This window comes from Fistularia commersonii, chromosome 20, assembly GCF_037954325.1.
Source record: "Fistularia commersonii isolate RoL2024-O1a breed Wild chromosome 20, RoL_Fcom_v1.0, whole genome shotgun sequence".
Lineage (NCBI taxonomy): Eukaryota > Metazoa > Chordata > Actinopteri > Syngnathiformes > Fistulariidae > Fistularia > Fistularia commersonii.
The window spans coordinates 11651468-11670509 of record NC_141303.1 but is presented as its reverse complement, the minus strand read 5'-3'; the positions used below and the strand labels follow the sequence as shown (position 1 = coordinate 11670509).

General features: G+C 39.5%; 4 protein-coding genes across 4 annotated transcripts in view; 2 read left to right on the top strand and 2 right to left on the bottom strand.

The window, feature by feature from the left end:
• extl3 (exostosin-like glycosyltransferase 3) overlaps window positions 1-3064 on the bottom strand; it is a 32133-nt gene extending 29069 nt beyond the window's left edge. Inside the window, exon 1 of the mRNA XM_086167270.1 lies at window positions 2885-3064. The gene's annotated coding sequence lies outside the window, so the exon portion shown is untranslated. The remainder of the gene's footprint in view (window positions 1-2884) is intronic.
• Window positions 3065-4133: 1069 nt separating this feature from the next.
• On the top strand, window positions 4134-9624 carry riox1 (ribosomal oxygenase 1). Its single transcript, XM_086167290.1, has 15 exons — window positions 4134-4268; window positions 4494-4643; window positions 4964-5103; window positions 5217-5316; window positions 5416-5529; window positions 6991-7097; window positions 7176-7283; window positions 7504-7538; window positions 7651-7829; window positions 8147-8251; window positions 8341-8482; window positions 8648-8768; window positions 8891-8990; window positions 9065-9151; window positions 9245-9624. The coding sequence occupies exons 1-15, from the start codon at window positions 4182-4184 to the stop codon at window positions 9302-9304; spliced, it is 1635 nt and encodes a 544-aa protein (XP_086023416.1). The 5' UTR covers window positions 4134-4181; the 3' UTR covers window positions 9305-9624.
• A 66-nt stretch (window positions 9625-9690) lies between these two features.
• Window positions 9691-11048, bottom strand: ndufb1 (NADH:ubiquinone oxidoreductase subunit B1). The gene is made up of 3 exons (XM_086167295.1): window positions 10928-11048; window positions 10186-10330; window positions 9691-9866 (listed from the first exon to the last, which is right to left on the bottom strand). Exons 2-3 carry the CDS (start codon window positions 10323-10325, stop codon window positions 9830-9832), a joined length of 177 nt encoding a protein of 58 aa, XP_086023421.1. The 5' UTR covers window positions 10326-10330; window positions 10928-11048; the 3' UTR covers window positions 9691-9829.
• A 145-nt stretch (window positions 11049-11193) lies between these two features.
• On the top strand, window positions 11194-18844 carry cpsf2 (cleavage and polyadenylation specific factor 2). Its single transcript, XM_086167277.1, has 15 exons — window positions 11194-11340; window positions 11672-11837; window positions 11916-12075; window positions 12167-12272; window positions 12355-12484; window positions 12573-12688; window positions 13071-13258; window positions 13375-13665; window positions 13840-13940; window positions 14685-14888; window positions 14974-15126; window positions 15285-15507; window positions 15778-16092; window positions 17334-17468; window positions 18400-18844. Exons 2-15 carry the CDS (start codon window positions 11689-11691, stop codon window positions 18490-18492), a joined length of 2364 nt encoding a protein of 787 aa, XP_086023403.1. The 5' UTR covers window positions 11194-11340; window positions 11672-11688; the 3' UTR covers window positions 18493-18844.
• Window positions 18845-19042: the final 198 nt, after the last annotated feature.

Below are 19042 nucleotides of genomic sequence, written 5' to 3'. Positions count from 1 at the left end.
AGACTTATCTGTTGGCACAAAAGAGCTTCCAAAGAACATTCTGTGAGTTACCAGAGGACTTTTTTACCCCATTAATTATTACAGTCGCCTGCCTGAAAAGGTTAGAGTGACAAGTTCATGTGTCCAAACAGCTCAGGGATTTTCAAACAGAGGTGTGCTATGAGCAGCAGGAAAATACCACCCTTTCATCTCATGAGCATAAAAAAAAGACTTTTCCCCAGAGACAAATGGGAATTGGGGATCTTCTTAAAAAACTGACAGCTGGGGATCACGAGGAGAACAAAGACAATTAGGCAATCCTTACTATGGTAATCCATGCAACTCCATAAACTTGATGGTGAAACACCAAAATACAACCAGATGCTTTTCTTTCTCTTTCTTTCTTCCTTGTTCTTTTTCAATAAACAACAAGCTTGACAGTAAAACACTTTTTTCTAATCCTTTTGCTATTTACATCACTGTAACATCAGCATACTAACAGTATCCTTATCAGTAATCCGGAATAAACAATGAGATGGATAACCACATTGGAAAGATAGGGGACAAGCCTCATTGGTCAGTTATGGGGAAATGCGCTATCCTAAAACGGAGCCACATCAACACATAAACACAAAGTTCATAGAAAAAAAAATCTGCAAATTAAGAGAAACAAAGAAAGAAAAAATACTGACAATCTAACAATACATAAACCTCCTTGTGCAAGTTTTTAGAAGAGAGGAATTAAATAGAGTCTGTCTCTCCAAGCTTTAGCAAAAGTCTGGACAGTTCCATGTGGCAGTAATAGAAAAAGCTGATGCAAAAGGATTAGAAAACACAGTTGGATTCTATATTATTATATAACTGTTTGTTATAAAGATCTTTCACAGCGTCCTATGTGGTTGCCGTTACTTTACAGCAGACAGTAACTGCCTTATTGGGTAAGAGTTGTTTGTGCTCACCATGCCTTTGGTCTGGCGCTATCAATCTCCAGATTCAAGAGAGATGAAAACATTTTCATCGGAGTCCCGACTCCTGGAAACTTAGCAATTACTGAAATGAAACAGCCCCTGCTAGCTCTTCTTGTATTATTTCCACATGGCAGTTCATTCTCTGGTATTGTACCATATTACCAGTAGTACTCCGCTCATTCTTTTGTCTGGCCGTCAAATGCTGTGCTCACAGGAGAGATGTGACACAATCTAAAATCAATTATCCATCCATAGCCATGTGCATGTGCAGTATCCAAGCGATTCCTGACACAAATGTCAAATATAATCCACGATAACAGCTTTATTGCTCACTGGGCTCCCTTTGACTTTATGAGCTGCTCTCTCCTTTCCCTCACAGGGGGGAATAATAAAAATACAAAGTAAAATACATGCACATAGGTCCCTGCACAGAAGATAAACATGCCCATAATGCAGTCTGAATTTAGACAGCAGCCATGCACTGAAGAATGTCTTTCAGATTATTAAAACTTTCAGTCTGGTTATTGTTGTGCTTCACACCGTATTCCCCAAACAATTTAATATCTCCTCTAATGAAAGGTCTTGTCATGGTGATTTCATGCTTATTTTTCTGGAGATCCTCATCTGAACAAAATTTGTTCTGACGGCAGACTCTTAAGTTTAAGCAGACTTGGACTCTTTATGTCTGAATATTATGTTATTAGCCAGTATTTTTTTTTTAAACACAGTTCGATTTAAACAAAACTGAAAATTTCATAAAAGAATCATTAGTGTTGACAAGAGAAGGCGATCAATGGTGAGTTAATTCAAACAAACATCTCTGCTGCGTCACATCACAAAATATTTCCCCTTTTTATGTCACTGCCAAAGTCATATGTGAATTTATAAAATCTGGTGTTTGTATTCTTTCTAAAATGTATAATGCATAAACCAATTTAATCTGCAATGATTAACACTGGATGATAGATGTTATCATCTTTTTTTCCTTTTAGCATTCCCGTTAGTGGTCACCGCAGAAAATCATCTTCCTCCATCTAAACCTATCCTCTGCACCCTCTTCTCTCATGGGATGATAGACGTTATAAAGGTTAATCAGAAGATCAACGACGGTGTTCTTTTTATCTTTATTATTATTCACATGGAGTTTTGCCATTTAAATAATCAATGAAAGAAAAAAAAGCAGTTTTAAACAATGTTCAATCATGAAGAGAGGATGTCACTAGCCTGAGGTGTAAATACAGAAGTTATCTGCATAGAGGTGAGCGCAGCCTGGACAGTAAATATTAGAATTAATGCCGTCTGGGTTCCACTTAGAATTTTGGATTGTGAGAAAAATAAGAGTGGATTTCGCTCTTAACACCCTTTGAAAAACATTCCCTCTCATAGCTGTTTCATTGAGACTCGCAACATATGAAGTTAACAATTGAATGTTAGGTATGTCAGGCAGCGAGATTCAAATTCTGACGGCCGGTGATGTAAATTGGGACTACATTGACAGCTAAAAACACGAGTTTTGGCGTGACAGCTCTGAGAACGGTAGCGTCGTAGCGCCCAAATCGAACAGAGGAAATCTCCAAAAACGGAGGAAACGTTTAAGACCCGGCGGCTCACTGCGAAACGCGGACTTCGTCGGCTAGGTTGACGTGTGTCTCAGCGGATATCAAAGCAAGACACACGGCGACTTTCAATGGCCACAGAATGCGAGTAAGGTGCCTGGGAGTCTGTTGGAAATGATTGAAAATCCCGTGATACGGCTTTTTGGAAGTGATGTAGCTGTTGTATCAAAGACGACCTGCAAAAGGGGGGAAGGAGGGAGGAGGTGCCGGGTAAAACACAAGGGGCCAAATGTCTCATCTGGCAAATTAGCTATCCTGCTAGCCAGTCATGAATTTGCCAACTCCTACACTGGCAATATGTTAGCTTGAGAAGCTACTCACCCAGTTAGGAAGCTCCGTGATGTCCAAAAAAAATCGAGCCGCAGCCACTCGACAGGTTTGTCAAACCGTAAATCCTCCGTTGTGCGCGGTCCGTGTAACTACGGTTTCCGGACAAGTCCGCTGTGCCTCTCACAGCACCATTAAAAACTGCATTGTTGAAGGGACGGCTGCACAAACAGTATCGACAGCAAACAGCAAAGCACTGTGGGAAACTGTGTTGATTCACCGCGCTGTTGGACGGCCAGAAAAATTGGGAAAATACCCCATCTGATGGTCAAATATTAATACTGCACGGCCTTGTAAATTATTTATGGATGTTTTGCTAATTTGCAACCATAATATATTTAAATTGTATTATTTCATATATTTATATTGTTGACCTATGTTGCATAATTCTTTTCTGTCGTGACTTATTTTTTATTGGACAATTCATATTCATCGTCACCTAATATTATTGTGAAATTTTCACCAGTCATTATCCTTATTATTAGCTGTAGTGGTAGTGCTGGTTGTTCGAGTTGTGGCAGTATTTAATTCAAGCATGTTAAGGTATTCATTTATTTTGTTATCAAATGAATGAGTGCAATAACAAATAGGAAATTGAAAGAGGAATTTATTATCATCGTCATTGAAACATGTAAAATACTATCTTAAAAGAGCTTGATCCTGTCCAAAAAAATAACAGGCCCGCCTATACTTGTAAAGTGATCACAATGTCACCTAATATTATAATTGTGAAATTTTCACACGGCATTATCATTATTATTACTTGTAGTGGTAGTGCTGGTTGTTGAGCTAGTTGTTGCAGTTTTTAATTCAAGCATGTTAAGGTATTCATTTATTGTATTATTTAATAAATGAGTGCAAAAAACAAATGGGAAATTGAGAGAGGAATTTATCAAAAAAAGAGCTTGATCCTGTCCAAAAAAATAACAGGCCCGCCTTTACTTTGTGATATGAGAGTGCATTGCCTTATAAAAAGGTAGTAAAATTTACAATTCTGATTGAGGCTATAAATGCACACATCTGATATTTCTCAGAGTGTCTTCTTTTTATGCGCTTTTTAAAATGTTAACAATTCTAGTCTTGTGTAAGTTATCTCTGTATGTGCAGTTTTTTGACCAGTTCTTTTTCCCATGGTAAGAGGTGAGCATGAATGCTTTATTGACAATTATACTGGTTACCATTGACATCGATGGGAGGCGCTAGTGAGTCAATGAACGAGCAGATCTGCCAATTTCATGTTTTCGAGGTAGAACCTGTAGCCGTCTCAGTTTGATTACGTTCGACAGAGAAAATGGAGAGAAAACACATGTCAGCTTTCGCTTTGTATCAAAACTTGTCTGTAGAAGCGTCTCCTCCTGCTAAAAAGCCTTGCTCAAAGGTAGAAACCTTATAGATCGGATTGTTATCATAGATGTTCGTACTTTATGCACTGGCATAGGCTTAGTGGGGTTGCATCTTTGTGAGGGGGTGCACTTGGAGAAAAAGATGTCTTTACATGTTCTCGTTTATCATTGAATTCAGTCCGAAACCTCTATTTTTCATGCCATAACATGCATTTCTACAGTGTTATTACACTTACCTTTTTAATTTGTGATATCTCTAGGTGGCAACCAAGAAGAAAAAGAGAAAGGAGAATGGAACTGATGTCATCAAAGTGATTGCAGCTAAAGATCATTTGAAGACTGAAAAGAAGAAAATACGAAAGAGAGTTTCAAAGAATTTGAGAGAGCAGAACCTAAGGAGAACCACTGTTGTAAGTACATCCATGTTTTTGTTTTTTCGTCATTGTTTGAACATTTTAAGGCTAAATCGCCAAATCTTTTCCTTTCAGCCTTTCCTTACGGGGTCGCCACAGTGAATAAACCTCCTCCAACTAACCCTTTCTTTGTATCCTCTTCTCTCACACCAACTAACTTCTTGTCTTCTTTCACTATATCTGTAAATCTTCTCCTTGGTCTTCCTCTAGGCCTCCTGCTTGGCACTTCCAACCTCCGAAAGCTGAATCATCATATTATTTACTACATTAACTTCTTTCTCTGAAATAATTTAATGTTCCTGTTTTGTGAAACTCAGGAGGATGAGAGCATGAGAGGAGAGGGAGAGACCCTTAAAGAATTGCTGTCTGAGCTGGCAAAAGTTAACAACAGCAGGGAAAGAGCAAGCAGACTTTTCCAGTGGCTCATCAACCCCATTCCTGCCAAATCCTTCTTCAGGTACTGAGCATTCTTCATGTATCCATGAATTCATGGTGAACTGTTTTTTTAGTCACTAAGAAACATGAATAAATGTGTGGCTACTCAGCTTACAGGCTGATCTCTTTTCCCAGGGAAACATGGGAGAAGAAGCCCATTCTTGTGCAACGTAAAAATCCACATTACTACCAAGGATTGTTCTCCACAGCAGAGCTGGATCGGATACTCCGAGAAGTAAGGCTGTTTTGGCTATCTGATGTCTGTCAGTATTTAAACTTTATGAAAAATACCGATTTCATTCTCAACTATGTGCTTCTGGGGCTGATTTTTAAGGAGGATGTTCAATATGGTGTGAACCTGGATGTCACAAGTTACACAGACGGCAAGAGGGAGACTCACAATCCACCAGGAAGAGCTTTGCCGTTCACCGTGTGGGACTTCTATGAGGTGACACTTCCAGGAGTTCATAATTACAACAGCATTGTGCATTTTTCGTCTGTGTTTCTTCGAAGCTACAGAGCAAATGCTTATTTATTTGAGACTTCCTAGTTGAGAACTATTTGATAAATACATTCATAGGACATGGAGGAGTATGTCCTGCTGGGAAAGGTCACCATAGTTAAAAATAAAATGTGAACAATCATGCACTACGTACAAAACACTTATGAGTTAACATCACAGCAAGCTGAAATAGAAAGATTTCAATTTTTATGAATTTCACTGAGTGTCCTCATGATATACCTATGGAAGTGTCTAGGAGAAGCACTGGTAGAGTTTTTGACTGGATTATTCAACAGGTTCTTAGAAAGGGAGAAGATGTCTGAGGAATGGAGAAGAAATGTGATGGTGCCCATTTTTAAGAATAAGAGGGATGTGCAGAATTGCAGCAACTGTAGAGGGATAAAGTTGATGAGCAATACAATGAAGTTATGGGAAAGAGTAGTGGAAACTATACTGAGAATTCAGCATATGTGTACAGCAGTATGGCTTCAGGCCTATAAAGAGTTCTACAGATGCATTATTTGTTTTAGAATGCTAATAGAGAAGCACAAAGAAAGTCAGAGGGAGCTGCATTGTGTTTTGAAGACCTAGAAAAAGCATATGACAGGGTGTCAAGAGAGGAACTCTGGTATTGTATGAGTGACAGAAAAGTATGTTAGACTGGTGCAGAATGCCAGCTATGAGACAGTGGTGGGGTGTGCTGTAGGGGTAACAGAGAAGTTCAAAGTGGAGGTGGGACCCCATCAGGGAACATTTCTGAGCCCGTTCTTGTTTGCTGTGGTGATAAACAGGCTGACAGATGAGGTTAGACAGGAATCTCCATGGGCCACAATGTTTGCGGATGACATTGTGATCTGTAGTGAGAGCAGAGAACAGGTTGAGGAAAATCTAGAGGGATGGAGGTATGCGCTGGAAAGGAGAGGAATGATTGTCATAGCAAGACAGAGTATATGTGAGGAATGAGAGAAACCTGGGTGGACCGATGAGGCGACAGGGAGTGGAGATCAAGAAGTTTGAGGATTTCAGGTACTTGGGGGCACCAGTCCCAGTACAACAGTATTTACAAACTTTTGGAAAATATCTTGTTATCTTAAGGGTATCCCAGGGAATTAACTACAGATTTTCAATGAAGAATGTCATGTTCTCATTTATTTAAAACATGAATTTGCTACTAATGCAAAAAGAAAAACTACCTGAATTTCTGTTTATTGATACAAATAGTAATTGATCATATCAGTTTTCCTTGAGGAAAACCCAAGGTATGATATCAATGTTGTATTATGTAAATCTTGATAATCTCCTATTTTTGGTCCATTTTGCATCACTAATAACATGTTCAAGTACTTGGAAGGTTAAAGATATGTATGTACCCAAGTAAGTAAGTAAACTATTTCCTCCATATTCCAGAGTGGCTGCTCCATCCGCATGCTGAATCCCCAGGCTTTCTCCTCTACAATATGGAACATATTGTCCATCCTCCAGGAGCAGTTTTGCAGCATGGCAGGGGCAAACATGTATGTTTTGGGGACAAAGATAGTCTCAAGAAACCTTGAGTGTCTAGACATTGTGTTTAATACAATATTATGATTCAGTTATCTGACGCCGCCTGGAACTCAAGGTTTTGCTCCACATTACGACGACATTGAGGCATTTGTGGTTCAGCTGGAGGGAAAGAAACACTGGCGAGTGTACAAACCTAGGTGAGCTTGGAATAGAACGACATTAAGTTGAATGCACTTTATTTAGTTCTTGATACATTAACCATGCAAAAATGTCAATTTTAGAGAGCACCAGATGCTGACTCAGGAAAACAAATCAATTCTTGGCTGCTCCTGTAGAAAGTTATGCATTCAAAAGTGGTTAAAGTGATAACATCTCATTAATATGAGACACACTGTTTTCTTTGTAACTCTGTTTTAGGACAGAGGACGAAGTCCTGCCTGTGCTTTCAAGCCGTGAGTTTCAAAAAAAAAAGACTTTGTATCTTAGAGAGGAAGAGAATCTCAGTACATCGTATAAATGTAACGGATTTCCGATGTGCAAAACATTTTGTCTTTCCCCCATCAGCAAACTTTGATCAGGCGGATATCGGGAAGCCTGTTCTGGACGTGGTGCTGGAAGCAGGCGACCTCCTCTACTTTCCCAGGGGATTCATCCACCAGGGTGACTGCTTTCCAGATGTACACTCCCTGCACATCACCATCTCCTCTTACCAAAAGAACAGCTGGGGTGATCTGCTGCAGAAGGTAATGCTAATGGTCTGATCTCCATCACCGTGTTTGATCAGGTCTGTCATATACCATCATAGTTCAGAAACTTTGTAAGCCAGGTAATGTTGATAGTCTTGTATCTTCCACACTAGTGTGTCATTATAGTTTATTACATCCAAACAACAGCAAAAATAAAATGTATCAGAAATTTGTTTGGAGGGTTTGTTTGCAGTAATCTTAAATGTTTAATTATGTTTTGTTTTATTTTAGCAGCTTTCACATCAGTTTCTAGAACGCAAGACAGTCTTTACAGTTGAATAATAACTCATTGGTTCATTAATCTCCCCCTTCAGATGATCCCGACAGCTTTGGAGATAGCAATGGACGAAGATGTGGAGTTCAGAGCGGGCCTGCCTCTTGATTACCTGACATACATGGGAGTACAGAATTCTGACAAGGTAACTTCCAGTGACCTAATACAACCACCATCATCCTTGAGGTTTCCCTGATTAACCATTAATGAGTTTTGCCCCCTTTCCACATGTAGAATGACCCTCGAAGGACAAAATTTTTTTCCAAAATTGACAGCCTGATAAACAAGCTTGCACATTACGCCCCAGTAGATGCTGCTGTGGATCTCAAAGCCAGAGACTTCCTCCATGATTGTCTGCCACCCATGCTCACCTCAGGTACATCATGGAAATCACCGTGTTGGGGATTATATTTGTGAATGTACTATTTTCAGCAAAAGTTTGTTTTTTGTCATTGAATTGTTGATATTTTAATTTGTTTAATGTGTGATATTACTCAGGTATGAAATGCTTGAAAATGTGACTTGATGACTTCTCTCACAGAGGAAGAAGCGAGCAGTGTTCAAGGAGCACCTGCCAGGTGGGAGCATGGGACTGTTGTGAATGTTGGCGCAAATATTACAAGTCAGACCCAAATCAGGCTTCTCCGTGCTGGATGTGCCAGGTAACGCATTTTAGTCAATTTCACACCAGAAGTCAAGTGTACAAAGATGTCTTTTAAAACACTTCATTACAGCATGAATTTATAACAAAAATTTCATTTATTTAATCTTTTTTGTTCCTCAGGCTGTGTAGTGATGGAGATGCTGTTCATCTTTACCACACCACAGAAAATGCAAGAGTTTACCACAAAGAGGAACTAAAAAGTTTTGAAATAAAACCAGAGGTAGGGACAGAAAGTTCTGGACCATTAAATGTGTTTTACACATTGTATCCTCATAAGTATTTTTTTTCTGGCAGCATACAGATGCTATGGAGTTCCTGATCCATTCATATCCCAAATTTGTGAGTGTAGGAAATTTCCCATGTGATTCTGCAGAGGATAGGGTAAGTTTCTGCAAATGCATTGAGTCTTGTCCTTTTTTTCTATCTTTATTAAATAAGTCACAAGCTCTTTATTTTGTACCTTTCCCTCCCCAGATTTCCCTGGCAGAGCTGCTTTTCGAAAAGGGCATCGTTCACACTGAAAATCCTTTGTAGTCGTCTGAAAAATGACAATGCAAAATCAACTGGTTGAATGAAGCTCTCATTTTCTACTATTTACTAGTCTCATTGAAATGATGGGGTTGTGGCTCAGGGGGTTAGAGTGGTTGTCCATGGAACCAAACATATCTGGTTCTATTTCTGTGTTCCTCCTAGCCTGTTAAGTGTTATACACTGAACCCCTAACTCTTCCCTTGGCGCTGCTCAGTAGCTGCCTTCTGCTCATGGTTCATCCATTTTAGGCTAAAGGCAGTGGTCAAATTTCACAGATGTGCTGTATGTATAACTAACTGTGACAATAAAAGATCTAAATATATCGGTTTGTATAAAAATGCACTTTTTTTTTTCAAAGCAAGCAAATCACTAAGAAGCACACAAATGACTTGGATGACAAAGGGCATTTTATTGTTGGTTGAAAACAACTCAAAAACAGGATTAAAGGACTCTAATTAAATATTCTGACTTGTGGGCCATCAGTCATTCACACCACAGATGAACGGACAAACACCAGCGTTGTGTGGTCTACTTCCATGTCACTTCCTCACCAGGCTTTAGTTCCCTAAAACAGATATGCCAGCTTAGCAACTTAGACCTCTGACAATAGAACTTGAGGTATGTCAGTTCAAGAACTACATTTACTTGAACTAAAGCGAAATTGTAAGAAGTTACAGGACACTTAACTATACAGCAGCAGATTGGAATCACTGTTATACATCAACTTCATTCAATATCAAGTCACGTTTTGTATATTTGATTGGCAGGTGTGTGTGATGGATACAGTAGTTTCCCAAAGCAGCAAAGACTTGTGCCATTGATTCATCTGCTGATTTAAATTCCCTGCCCATCTTAAAGTGAGTATATAGCAGAACACATCTTACCTGCTGTACAAGGCACTTTTGTTCCTGAAAGCTGTCAGCTTCTGGTCCTGTTGTTTGTCGAGGTACCAACCAATAACAAACCCCATCGGAACCAGTATGTTCACCCAGTGCTCACGGGCCAGTGCAACAAAGTTGACCATGATTCCTATCAATGCAAGCAGAGGACGTGGCAACATCAATCCCAGTGTCAGTGAGTTTGAAGTTGCAAAGGGAATCCGTAGGAACAGCTCTTTGCAAAAACACATCCAGAACCTATAACAGGTTATTTCATTGTAAAGTGCAGCCCTGGAACTCTTCAATGAACATACAAGAATGAATACATAGTGTAAATAGAAATGTTATCAGATAAACTGCGACAGCATCTGATACACTTGTGATAATGCGCTGGCTATTCATCCACAAACGGTAGCCTGATGCCTTGAATGGGTTCTAGGATAATGGGCGCAGGTTGAAAGTATTTTTTTATCCCTTAAAGTCTGTTTGTTGCAGCTATATGTGTCTTACACAACACAGAAAAAAGAAAAATGCTCTCATTAGATTTTGAGCAATGCACGTTGTAGTTTAGCAACAAGCAGTAACTGACAGGCTTGAACCGATTAGCTCGGTCAGATTAGCATTACCGGTCAAATATTTCGATTGAGATCTTTTCAAAATACAGTAGTGTGTTTGCCATGAAAAAGGTGTTCAATTACAGCAATACGACTAATTGGCAAACATGACAATGGTATGTGCAAAATATTACCTTATGTTTACACCAAGGATAGGGCCTTCTGCTCTCAGATCACCCTGCAGAGGACATTGGAATCAACCAATTGTGCAAAAAAGGAGGTGCGTACTTTATCAAAACGCCCTATTAAATGCAGCCATTTAGTGAGTCACAAAGTAAGTAAATAGCTATAAATTACTATGTCTAAAATACCATAATTTAATCTCAGGAAGAGTACTTTATTTTTTTACAACTGCACGCATAATTATATAGGATTTCCCCAATACACATGGTACGCTCTAATGACCTTTCACACATGATGCAGCGGCAAATATGTCTGGGTGTAAAGCTAATCAAAGATGCTAGCTAAAGTAGCCTAATATTTGAATTCTAGAATATAAACGACGCTTCGTTATTACTGCCCCACATTTATACTACCGTAGTAGATGGTACGTTATCGGTTTCGCTTTTAGATCAACTACTCAAATCCACAAGTATTAGATTGTAAGCGTATACGGCATGCTGCTATCAGTTGGCATTTGCTTAGCTTGTTATGCTATTGTCCGGGAGAGCGAGTAACTAACAGTTATTAGCAGTTTAAGAAGCACTTCTCGTAAAGCAACCAGTAATTAGTGTTTTACCGGCTTGCTTCACTGTATTGCACAATAACGGCTAAGAATATAACCAGTTTCTCTCGACGCCTTTAATGTGCCACTGTTCTCACAAGAACGGAACTTTCATATTAATGTTGTTGTTAAGGTGGGCTAATTGTACTTGCAGCGTAACAACCGAGGACAATGACGTCTATCATCAAACTGACGGCCGTGTCAGGGGTCCAGGAGGAGTCGGCCCTCTGCTACCTGCTGCAGGTGGATGAATTCCGCTTCCTCCTGGACTGTGGCTGGGATGAAAACTTCTCAACGGATATAATTGATGCTATGAAGCGGTAATAAAAAAAAAAATCACCTTTTCGATTAACTCACTGTCCTGTGAACACAGAAGTGATGTGCAATTGTTCTTCCAGATATGTTCATCAGGTTGATGCTGTTCTTCTCTCCCATCCCGACCCCATACATCTTGGAGCCCTGCCATACGCTGTGGGGAAGCTGGGTCTAAATTGTACTATATACGCAACTATACCAGTGTATAAGATGGGCCAAATGTTTATGTACGATCTTTACCAGGTAAGAAAGACCCATGGACGTATACATACAAGGCCAGTCATGTTTGTAGTGTCAATTCATGCTGACAATTTCTCCATTATCTTTCCTGTAGTCTCGAAACAACAGTGAAGATTTTACACTGTTCACGCTTGATGATGTGGATAGTGCTTTTGATAAAATACAGCAACTGAAATATTCTCAGATTGTTAATCTGAAAGGTGGGTTACGATTAGTTAAATAATTTGGCTGTGTTTTGTAACACAGATTTAAGTCTTTCGGATCATTCTTTGTTCCTGACAGGGAAAGGACATGGTCTTTCAATAACCCCACTTCCTGCTGGTCACATGATTGGAGGAACTATTTGGAAAATTGTGAAGGATGGCGAGGAGGAGATTGTTTATGCTGTTGACTTCAACCACAAGAGAGAGATGTGAGAGCAAAAGCAAATGAATAGCCATTGAAACCTTAGCTTTTGTTTTGCTCTGTGCAGTAATGTCCTTACTCTTGTTTTTTTTCAGTCACCTCAATGGCTGCACTTTGGAGAGCATTAGTCGTCCTTCCTTACTTATTACAGACTCGTTTAATGCTTCATATGTGCAGCCACGTCGCAAACAAAGGGATGAGCAGCTTCTTAGTAAGTTGTGTTCCCAACTACTTCCAATCAATCCATCCATCCATTGTTTACCACTTATCCTACTCAGGGTCGTGGTGGATGTTAGAGCATACACAGACAGACAACCTTTCACGCTCTCTCTCTCTAAACACTGAATCTTGAAGGTTCAGTCTGCATCCTCTTTCAAAGCTCATCAATCCAAATGTTTTTTGTTTGATGTCATTTTTAGAAATATGAGGTAATTTAAATCATTTGATGCCTCAGCTAGACTGAAAATAAACTTAACTGACAGCTTGTTGCTTCTACTTTTTTCCTATCAGAACTTTATATGTAATACTTTGGACTTTTAAAAAGTAATACAATGAATGAGTAATATCTTGTCGATCTTTTCTCCCTCACAAAGCCAATGTTATGGAGACTCTCCGTGGTGACGGTAATGTGCTGATTGCTGTGGATACAGCTGGACGTGTGTTGGAGTTGGCCCAGCTCTTGGACCAGATCTGGAGGACAAAAGATGCTGGACTAGGCGCTTACCCACTTGCCTTGCTTAATAATGTCAGTTACAATGTGGTGGAGTTCTCGAAGTCACAGGTATCTGTCACTCATCAACATTTCATGATGTTGCTTGTGCAGTTAAGGAAATTATGGTAAATCACTTCTGTGTATTGCATTTGATTTAACCAGTGATTATATTAATCTGTTTGTAGGTGGAGTGGATGAGCGATAAGTTGATGAGGTGTTTTGAGGACAAGAGAAACAACCCCTTCCAGTTCCGTCACCTGACTCTGTGCCATAGTTTGGCAGATCTGGCTCGGGTCCCCAGCCCTAAAGTTGTGCTTTGCAGTCAGCCGGACCTTGAATCTGGTTTTTCCAGAGAACTCTTCATTAAATGGGGCCAGGATTCGAAAAACTCCATCATCTTGACTTACCGCACTACTCCTGGAACACTAGCCCGCTACCTCATCGACAACCCTGGAGAGAGGATGCTGGACCTGGAGGTAAGACTGTCACAATTACAATCATGGAATGTTTAGATTTTTCTTCACAGTTAGTATTTGTACTGAGAAATGCTTCTGTCTCACACGTTAAATAACCCTAGAAGGGAATCATTCCAATCGTTCAATAATTTGCTCCACCTTTGTGTTTTGTTTTGTTGTTTTTCAATGTGACAGGTGAGGAAAAGAGTGAAGCTTGAAGGCAAAGAGCTGGAGGAGTATCTGGAAAATGAGAAAATAAAAAAAGAAGCTGCAAAAAAACTTGAAGCAGAGAAAGAGTAAGTCCAGTAGACACCAAGTAATTTAAAGAGGTATACAGATGTTGATGCGTACAGATAAATAAGCCTATATGCATTTTAGATTTTGTCTCCATATATATATATATATATATATACATATATTTATATATGGGGGGGGGCTGCTGCCCAGTTGGAGTGGTCGCCCCTCCAACTACAAGGTTAACGGCTTAATTCCCCGCCCATATCTGCATGCCAAAGTGTCCTTTGTTATGACACTGAACTCCCAGATACTCCCGATGGTTTGGTTAGCGGCTTGCATGTGTGTAAATGGATTATTGTAGAGCACTTTGATACCGCAAGGAAAGCACTATATAATTAGAGACCATTTACCATTTATTAATCCCAGAGGAAAATTAATTTGTCATAGCAGCCAAATCAATTGTAATCATTGTAATGATATTTAGGTAAACTCATATTTTAAATAAGCGTAAAATAAACAAAAAATTATCAAAATTCCAGTTCAATATTTGTAAAGAATGAGGTGAATAAGTGTGAATATACTGACAATTTTCAAATATAAATTATTAAGAATATACACAGCAGTAATATCTTAATATGTTGAGATTAAATTGCAAATCAATAGCAGTTCATTTAAATGAACCTTTGTAATTTTAAGAGAAGCATGCATGCAGTAATAAGTCCACTCTTACATGGCTAACACTGTTTTTAGATGGAAGAGAAACCTTTTTATACACATTTGAAATTGCATCAAGTCACTTGCAGGGTGGATGTGGACTCCAGTGATGAAAGTGATATGGATGATGACCTGGATCAGCCCACCACTATAAAAAATAAACACCACGACTTGATGATGAAGGGTGAGGGGAGCCGTAAAGGCAGCTTCTTCAAACAAGCGAAAAAATCTTACCCAATGTTCCCGGCACACGAGGAACGAATCAAATGGGACGAGTATGGAGAAATCATCAGGTACATCAGGTTATTTTACCACAGAAACATGGGCTAAATTTATAAACTGTAATAACTGTTTGTCACCCATCATGTTTGATTTTAGGTTAGAAGAGTTTCTAGTTCCTGAACTGCAGGCCACAGAGGAGGAAAAAAGCAAATTGGAATCTGGGCTGACCAATGGTGATGAGCCTATGGATCAGGACCTCTCTGTTGTTCCTACCAAATGCATTTCCAGTGTAGAAAATCTTGAAATTAGGTCAGTAGTAACCTTTTTCATATTAAAGAGGCATTGGGTTTTATGCCCAGAATAAAACACATCTACAGAATTAATAGCCAACATCATAGTGCTGTTTGATGGTCAGCAGGTATTCATGAATGAGAATTACTAAATACGAGACTGTAATTCCCTCACAGGGCCAGGATAACGTATATAGACTATGAAGGCCGCTCTGACGGTGACTCTATAAAGAAGATTATTAATCAGATGAAGCCTCGACAGCTTGTCATCGTTCATGGGCCTCCAGAAGCCAGTATGGACCTGGCTGAGTCTTGCAAGGCTTTCAGCAAGGACATCAAGGTTTACACACCCAAATTGCAGGAGACTGTGGACGCCACCAGTGAGACACACATCTACCAGGTCAGTCATTCAAACACATAGCCAAAGTATAAAGTCCTGCCTGGTTTTTGTCTCATGTTTAACATTGCATCACTCAAGCAAGCTATTTACGATTGATAAATTTGAAATTGTAATTCTTATTAACCAGCACTTCTTTATGTGTAATTTTTACCCTTGGGGTAGAACCAATCAGTTAACACCTACAAAATGTATGAGTTCCCTCACAAAAGAATGAATGGAACCTTTGACTGACCAATTTATTCATGTCTTATTTTCTCTTTTTTTGTTAAGGTGCGTTTGAAAGACTCTTTGGTGAGCTCCCTGCAATTCTGCAAGGCCAAGGACACTGAGCTTGCATGGATCGATGGTGTGCTAGACATGCGTGTGGTGAAGGTAGATACCGGCGTCATGCTTGAGGAGGGTGTGAAAGAAGAGACAGAGGACGGTGAGCTGGCAATGGACGTCACCCCAGATCTCAGCACTGACCACAGCGCTGTGACGGTCGCAGCACAGCGGGCCATCAACAGCTTGTTTGGAGAGGATGAGAAGGAGCTATCGGATGAGAGTGATGTCATTCCCACACTGGAGCCACTACCTCCACATGAGGTACGAGACTATTTTCAGCAGAGCAGTCAGATTGGCACAGGGTCGTGTAGGGGTTGTTTTTTTTTTTTTAGTGTCTGAAAATTAGAGCAATTAAATACTCAACAGACAATGTTTTTCTATACTAGTAGCCGACACATTCATGTCATTTGATTGATGAGGTTATAAAAATGCTGAAGGGTTGATGTCCTCAGCTCATTTTTGCTTTAAGGCAGGTTGGTCCTTGAGCGTGATCTACATCAACTCCTATTAGATGGTAACATTAGTTATATAGTATTGTATGCATGCAAATTATCTTCACTGGTGAATAAGGTACAAAAAGTAGCAGCTGCTGTGGTCAGTTAATTAAAAGTCAATTTTTTTTGGGCTCCAGACTAAAGGTATGTGATTGTAGTTCTCTATGAAGTGGACTGTACAGGGTATTCAGCTATCTAAAGTAGGGCTCCAAATGGTGCAGAGCAAAATTTTTAATTCAAAGGACATTGTGCTGTTTCAGGGAAAAAAGAACTGAACAATATTATTTTGGAAGTTGATAACCACGTTTCTTGTAGCTCATCCAAGTGAGAGCCCCGAAAGGGCGGCATGGCGCAGGAGGTAGTGCAGTCGTCTCTGGAACCGAACATTCCTGGTTCGACTCACGGCTCCTAGTGTGGAGAAGTGTTGCTGAGCAAAACGCTGACCCCCTAACTGCTCCCCTGCCGGTGGTTGACGTCAGTCCTACTGCTTATGGTTCATCCATGATGGGTTAATTGCAGAGAACAAATTTCCCCACGGGGATTGATAAAGGATAAATTATTATTAAAGTTAAATAGTGGAACTGACAGAGTAATAATTGCATTCTTGCAGTCAATAATATCAGGATTCTTGTTTTTTTTTTTTTAATCGAAATGCATCATGAATAGAATAACTCAAATTTATTAGTAATACATTTCCACAGCAGCAATAATAAGTATCCCAAAATGTCAGCATTACCAGGGTGGCACACATGACATTTTTTCTGTAAATGGGCAAATTTCAAGCTTTTCTGAATAGAAGATATTTTAGCTAAAATCTCAACATGGAGCAGTGAGTCTTCATGTGGAGGCAGTATCAAAAGACAGATTCAGGAAAAAAATCTGAAGACCAAAGTCGAGGTGGCCTGTTCTAGTGTCCCTGTGGTCTGCATCCCCAAGGAGATATACGCGGCTCATCAGAATTTTCGAGACATACTGACTGACAGGCATTCACATATCTGCTCCCTCCAGATACCAGGGCATCAGTCTGTGTTCATCAACGAGCCTCGCCTGTCTGACTTCAAGCAGGTTCTGCTCAGAGAAGGCATTCAGGCCGAGTTTGTGGGAGGGGTGCTTGTCTGCAACAACATGGTGGCCGTCCGCAGGGTGAGTGTGCTTCTGCCGGGGTTTGGTCAGCTTGCGGTCCGTCAGTTCCTCAATTCAAAGTCACTAGTAAGTCTAATCAGGGAAACTGGCCAGCTTATAAGACATAGGGGAATAGGTTCTTTCTTTCTTTCTTTCTTTCTTTCTTTCTTTCTTTCTTTCTTTCTTTCTTTCTTTCTTTTACTTGAGCCACTCGACCAAATACTTAATTTCTAGGCTCTTGCCTTCCAAGAAATCTGTTTTGCAGAGAACACTTTTGTGGTAAATATAGCAACTTAGTTTGGTGTATGTACTTATCCATAATCATGTATCAAAATTAACTATATATATATATATATATATATATATATATAAAATAAAATTGTGTATATATATATATATTATATATATTATATGATTTTATTTTATTTTTTTATTTTAATACAGTTTCGTTAGATGTTTTTGAGGAGATAGTGTTTGTCTGTTTGGTGTGAAGAACTTCCACAAAAACAAACACATACACTATACCTAAGTAAGAAGCTAAAAGGTATATAAGGAGCTCTGTCTGAAAAAAACTAAGAAAACAGCAACTTAACAACAAAGATAAAAGGAAAACTAGGAATGAGCCAGTATTCATCTACCAACAGAAAGTTGCATAATCGACAAGAACTTAAAATAGATGCAACCCAGAAAATGAAATCAAAGAGAATGTAGACTATTTTGCGTGTGTGAGTTGTGTGTTTGTGCTTGCACCAATGCAATATAACTGACACTTTGCAAGTCTTATCCAAAGTATGTAAGAACATAAAATAAGGGAAAATTCATTGATTTAGAGGTCATTGGGCATTCAGCTCAGACTGGCTCTTCTACCTAAAGGTGAAAACATTCTACTTAACTTGAAATAACCTCACTTGATGACTCTGATCACCTGTGCATATTTGCTCTCTCTTTTCAGACGGAGGCCGGACGTATTGGCCTAGAAGGCTGCCTGTGTGACGACTACTATAAGATCCGGGAGCTGCTATATCAGCAGTACGCTGTAGTATAACAGTGGCAGAGCAAACCGGGCCAATGCAGAGACTTTTCTCCAAGGAGAAGACTGTACCGCACTCAGGCTACCTCTGTCCCACAGGCGGCTCCAGCTGTTTCACAGCAAACATTGGTGTACATTTCCCCTTTTTACCTTGTTTTCCAGATAACATTTTTCTATTGTTTTTTTCTTCAAAGAAAGAGGCAGATGTTTTACTTAGACTGATCTATTTTGGGAGCAGACTCGACAGCCATGAGATGTTCATAATCACAATCCTCCTCCCACTGGACAGGAACATCCTGATGCACTATGTGGGCAAAAAGAATGTCTCCTTCTCCTGCTCTCACATTAAAAATGGTTATTTTTCAAAGTTGTTTCGCTGCAAATGTTTTGCCTGCAAGGTTTTGGTACAAGGTTTTGACCACTTAAAGTAGACATGATATATCAATGCATTAACCCCATTTCCTGTTTTTTACATGTTATTTTGTGAGAAAATGTTCTGATTTGAGAGCGGGTTTCTGTTACAGCCATCAAGAACTTTAATCATTGTGTTAGTGCATTTCATGAT

Excerpts from the sequence above, each read along its gene's own strand:
- riox1 (XM_086167290.1), top strand. The coding sequence starts at position 4,182 with ATGGAGAGAAAACACATGTCAGCTTTCGCTTTGTATCAAAACTTGTCT. Across the intron at positions 7,830-8,146 it reads GGGGTGATCTGCTGCAGAAG|ATGATCCCGACAGCTTTGGA; the intron begins GTAATGCTAATG and ends CTCCCCCTTCAG. Across the intron at positions 8,252-8,340 it reads GAGTACAGAATTCTGACAAG|AATGACCCTCGAAGGACAAA; the intron begins GTAACTTCCAGT and ends TTCCACATGTAG.
- ndufb1 (XM_086167295.1), bottom strand. The coding sequence starts at position 10,325 with ATGGTCAACTTTGTTGCACTGGCCCGTGAGCACTGGGTGAACATACTG. Across the intron at positions 9,867-10,185 it reads AAAAGTGCCTTGTACAGCAG|GGAACTAAAGCCTGGTGAGG; the intron begins GTAAGATGTGTT and ends TATCTGTTTTAG.
- cpsf2 (XM_086167277.1), top strand. The coding sequence starts at position 11,689 with ATGACGTCTATCATCAAACTGACGGCCGTGTCAGGGGTCCAGGAGGAG. Across the intron at positions 11,838-11,915 it reads ATAATTGATGCTATGAAGCG|ATATGTTCATCAGGTTGATG; the intron begins GTAATAAAAAAA and ends TTGTTCTTCCAG. Across the intron at positions 12,273-12,354 it reads TCAGATTGTTAATCTGAAAG|GGAAAGGACATGGTCTTTCA; the intron begins GTGGGTTACGAT and ends TGTTCCTGACAG.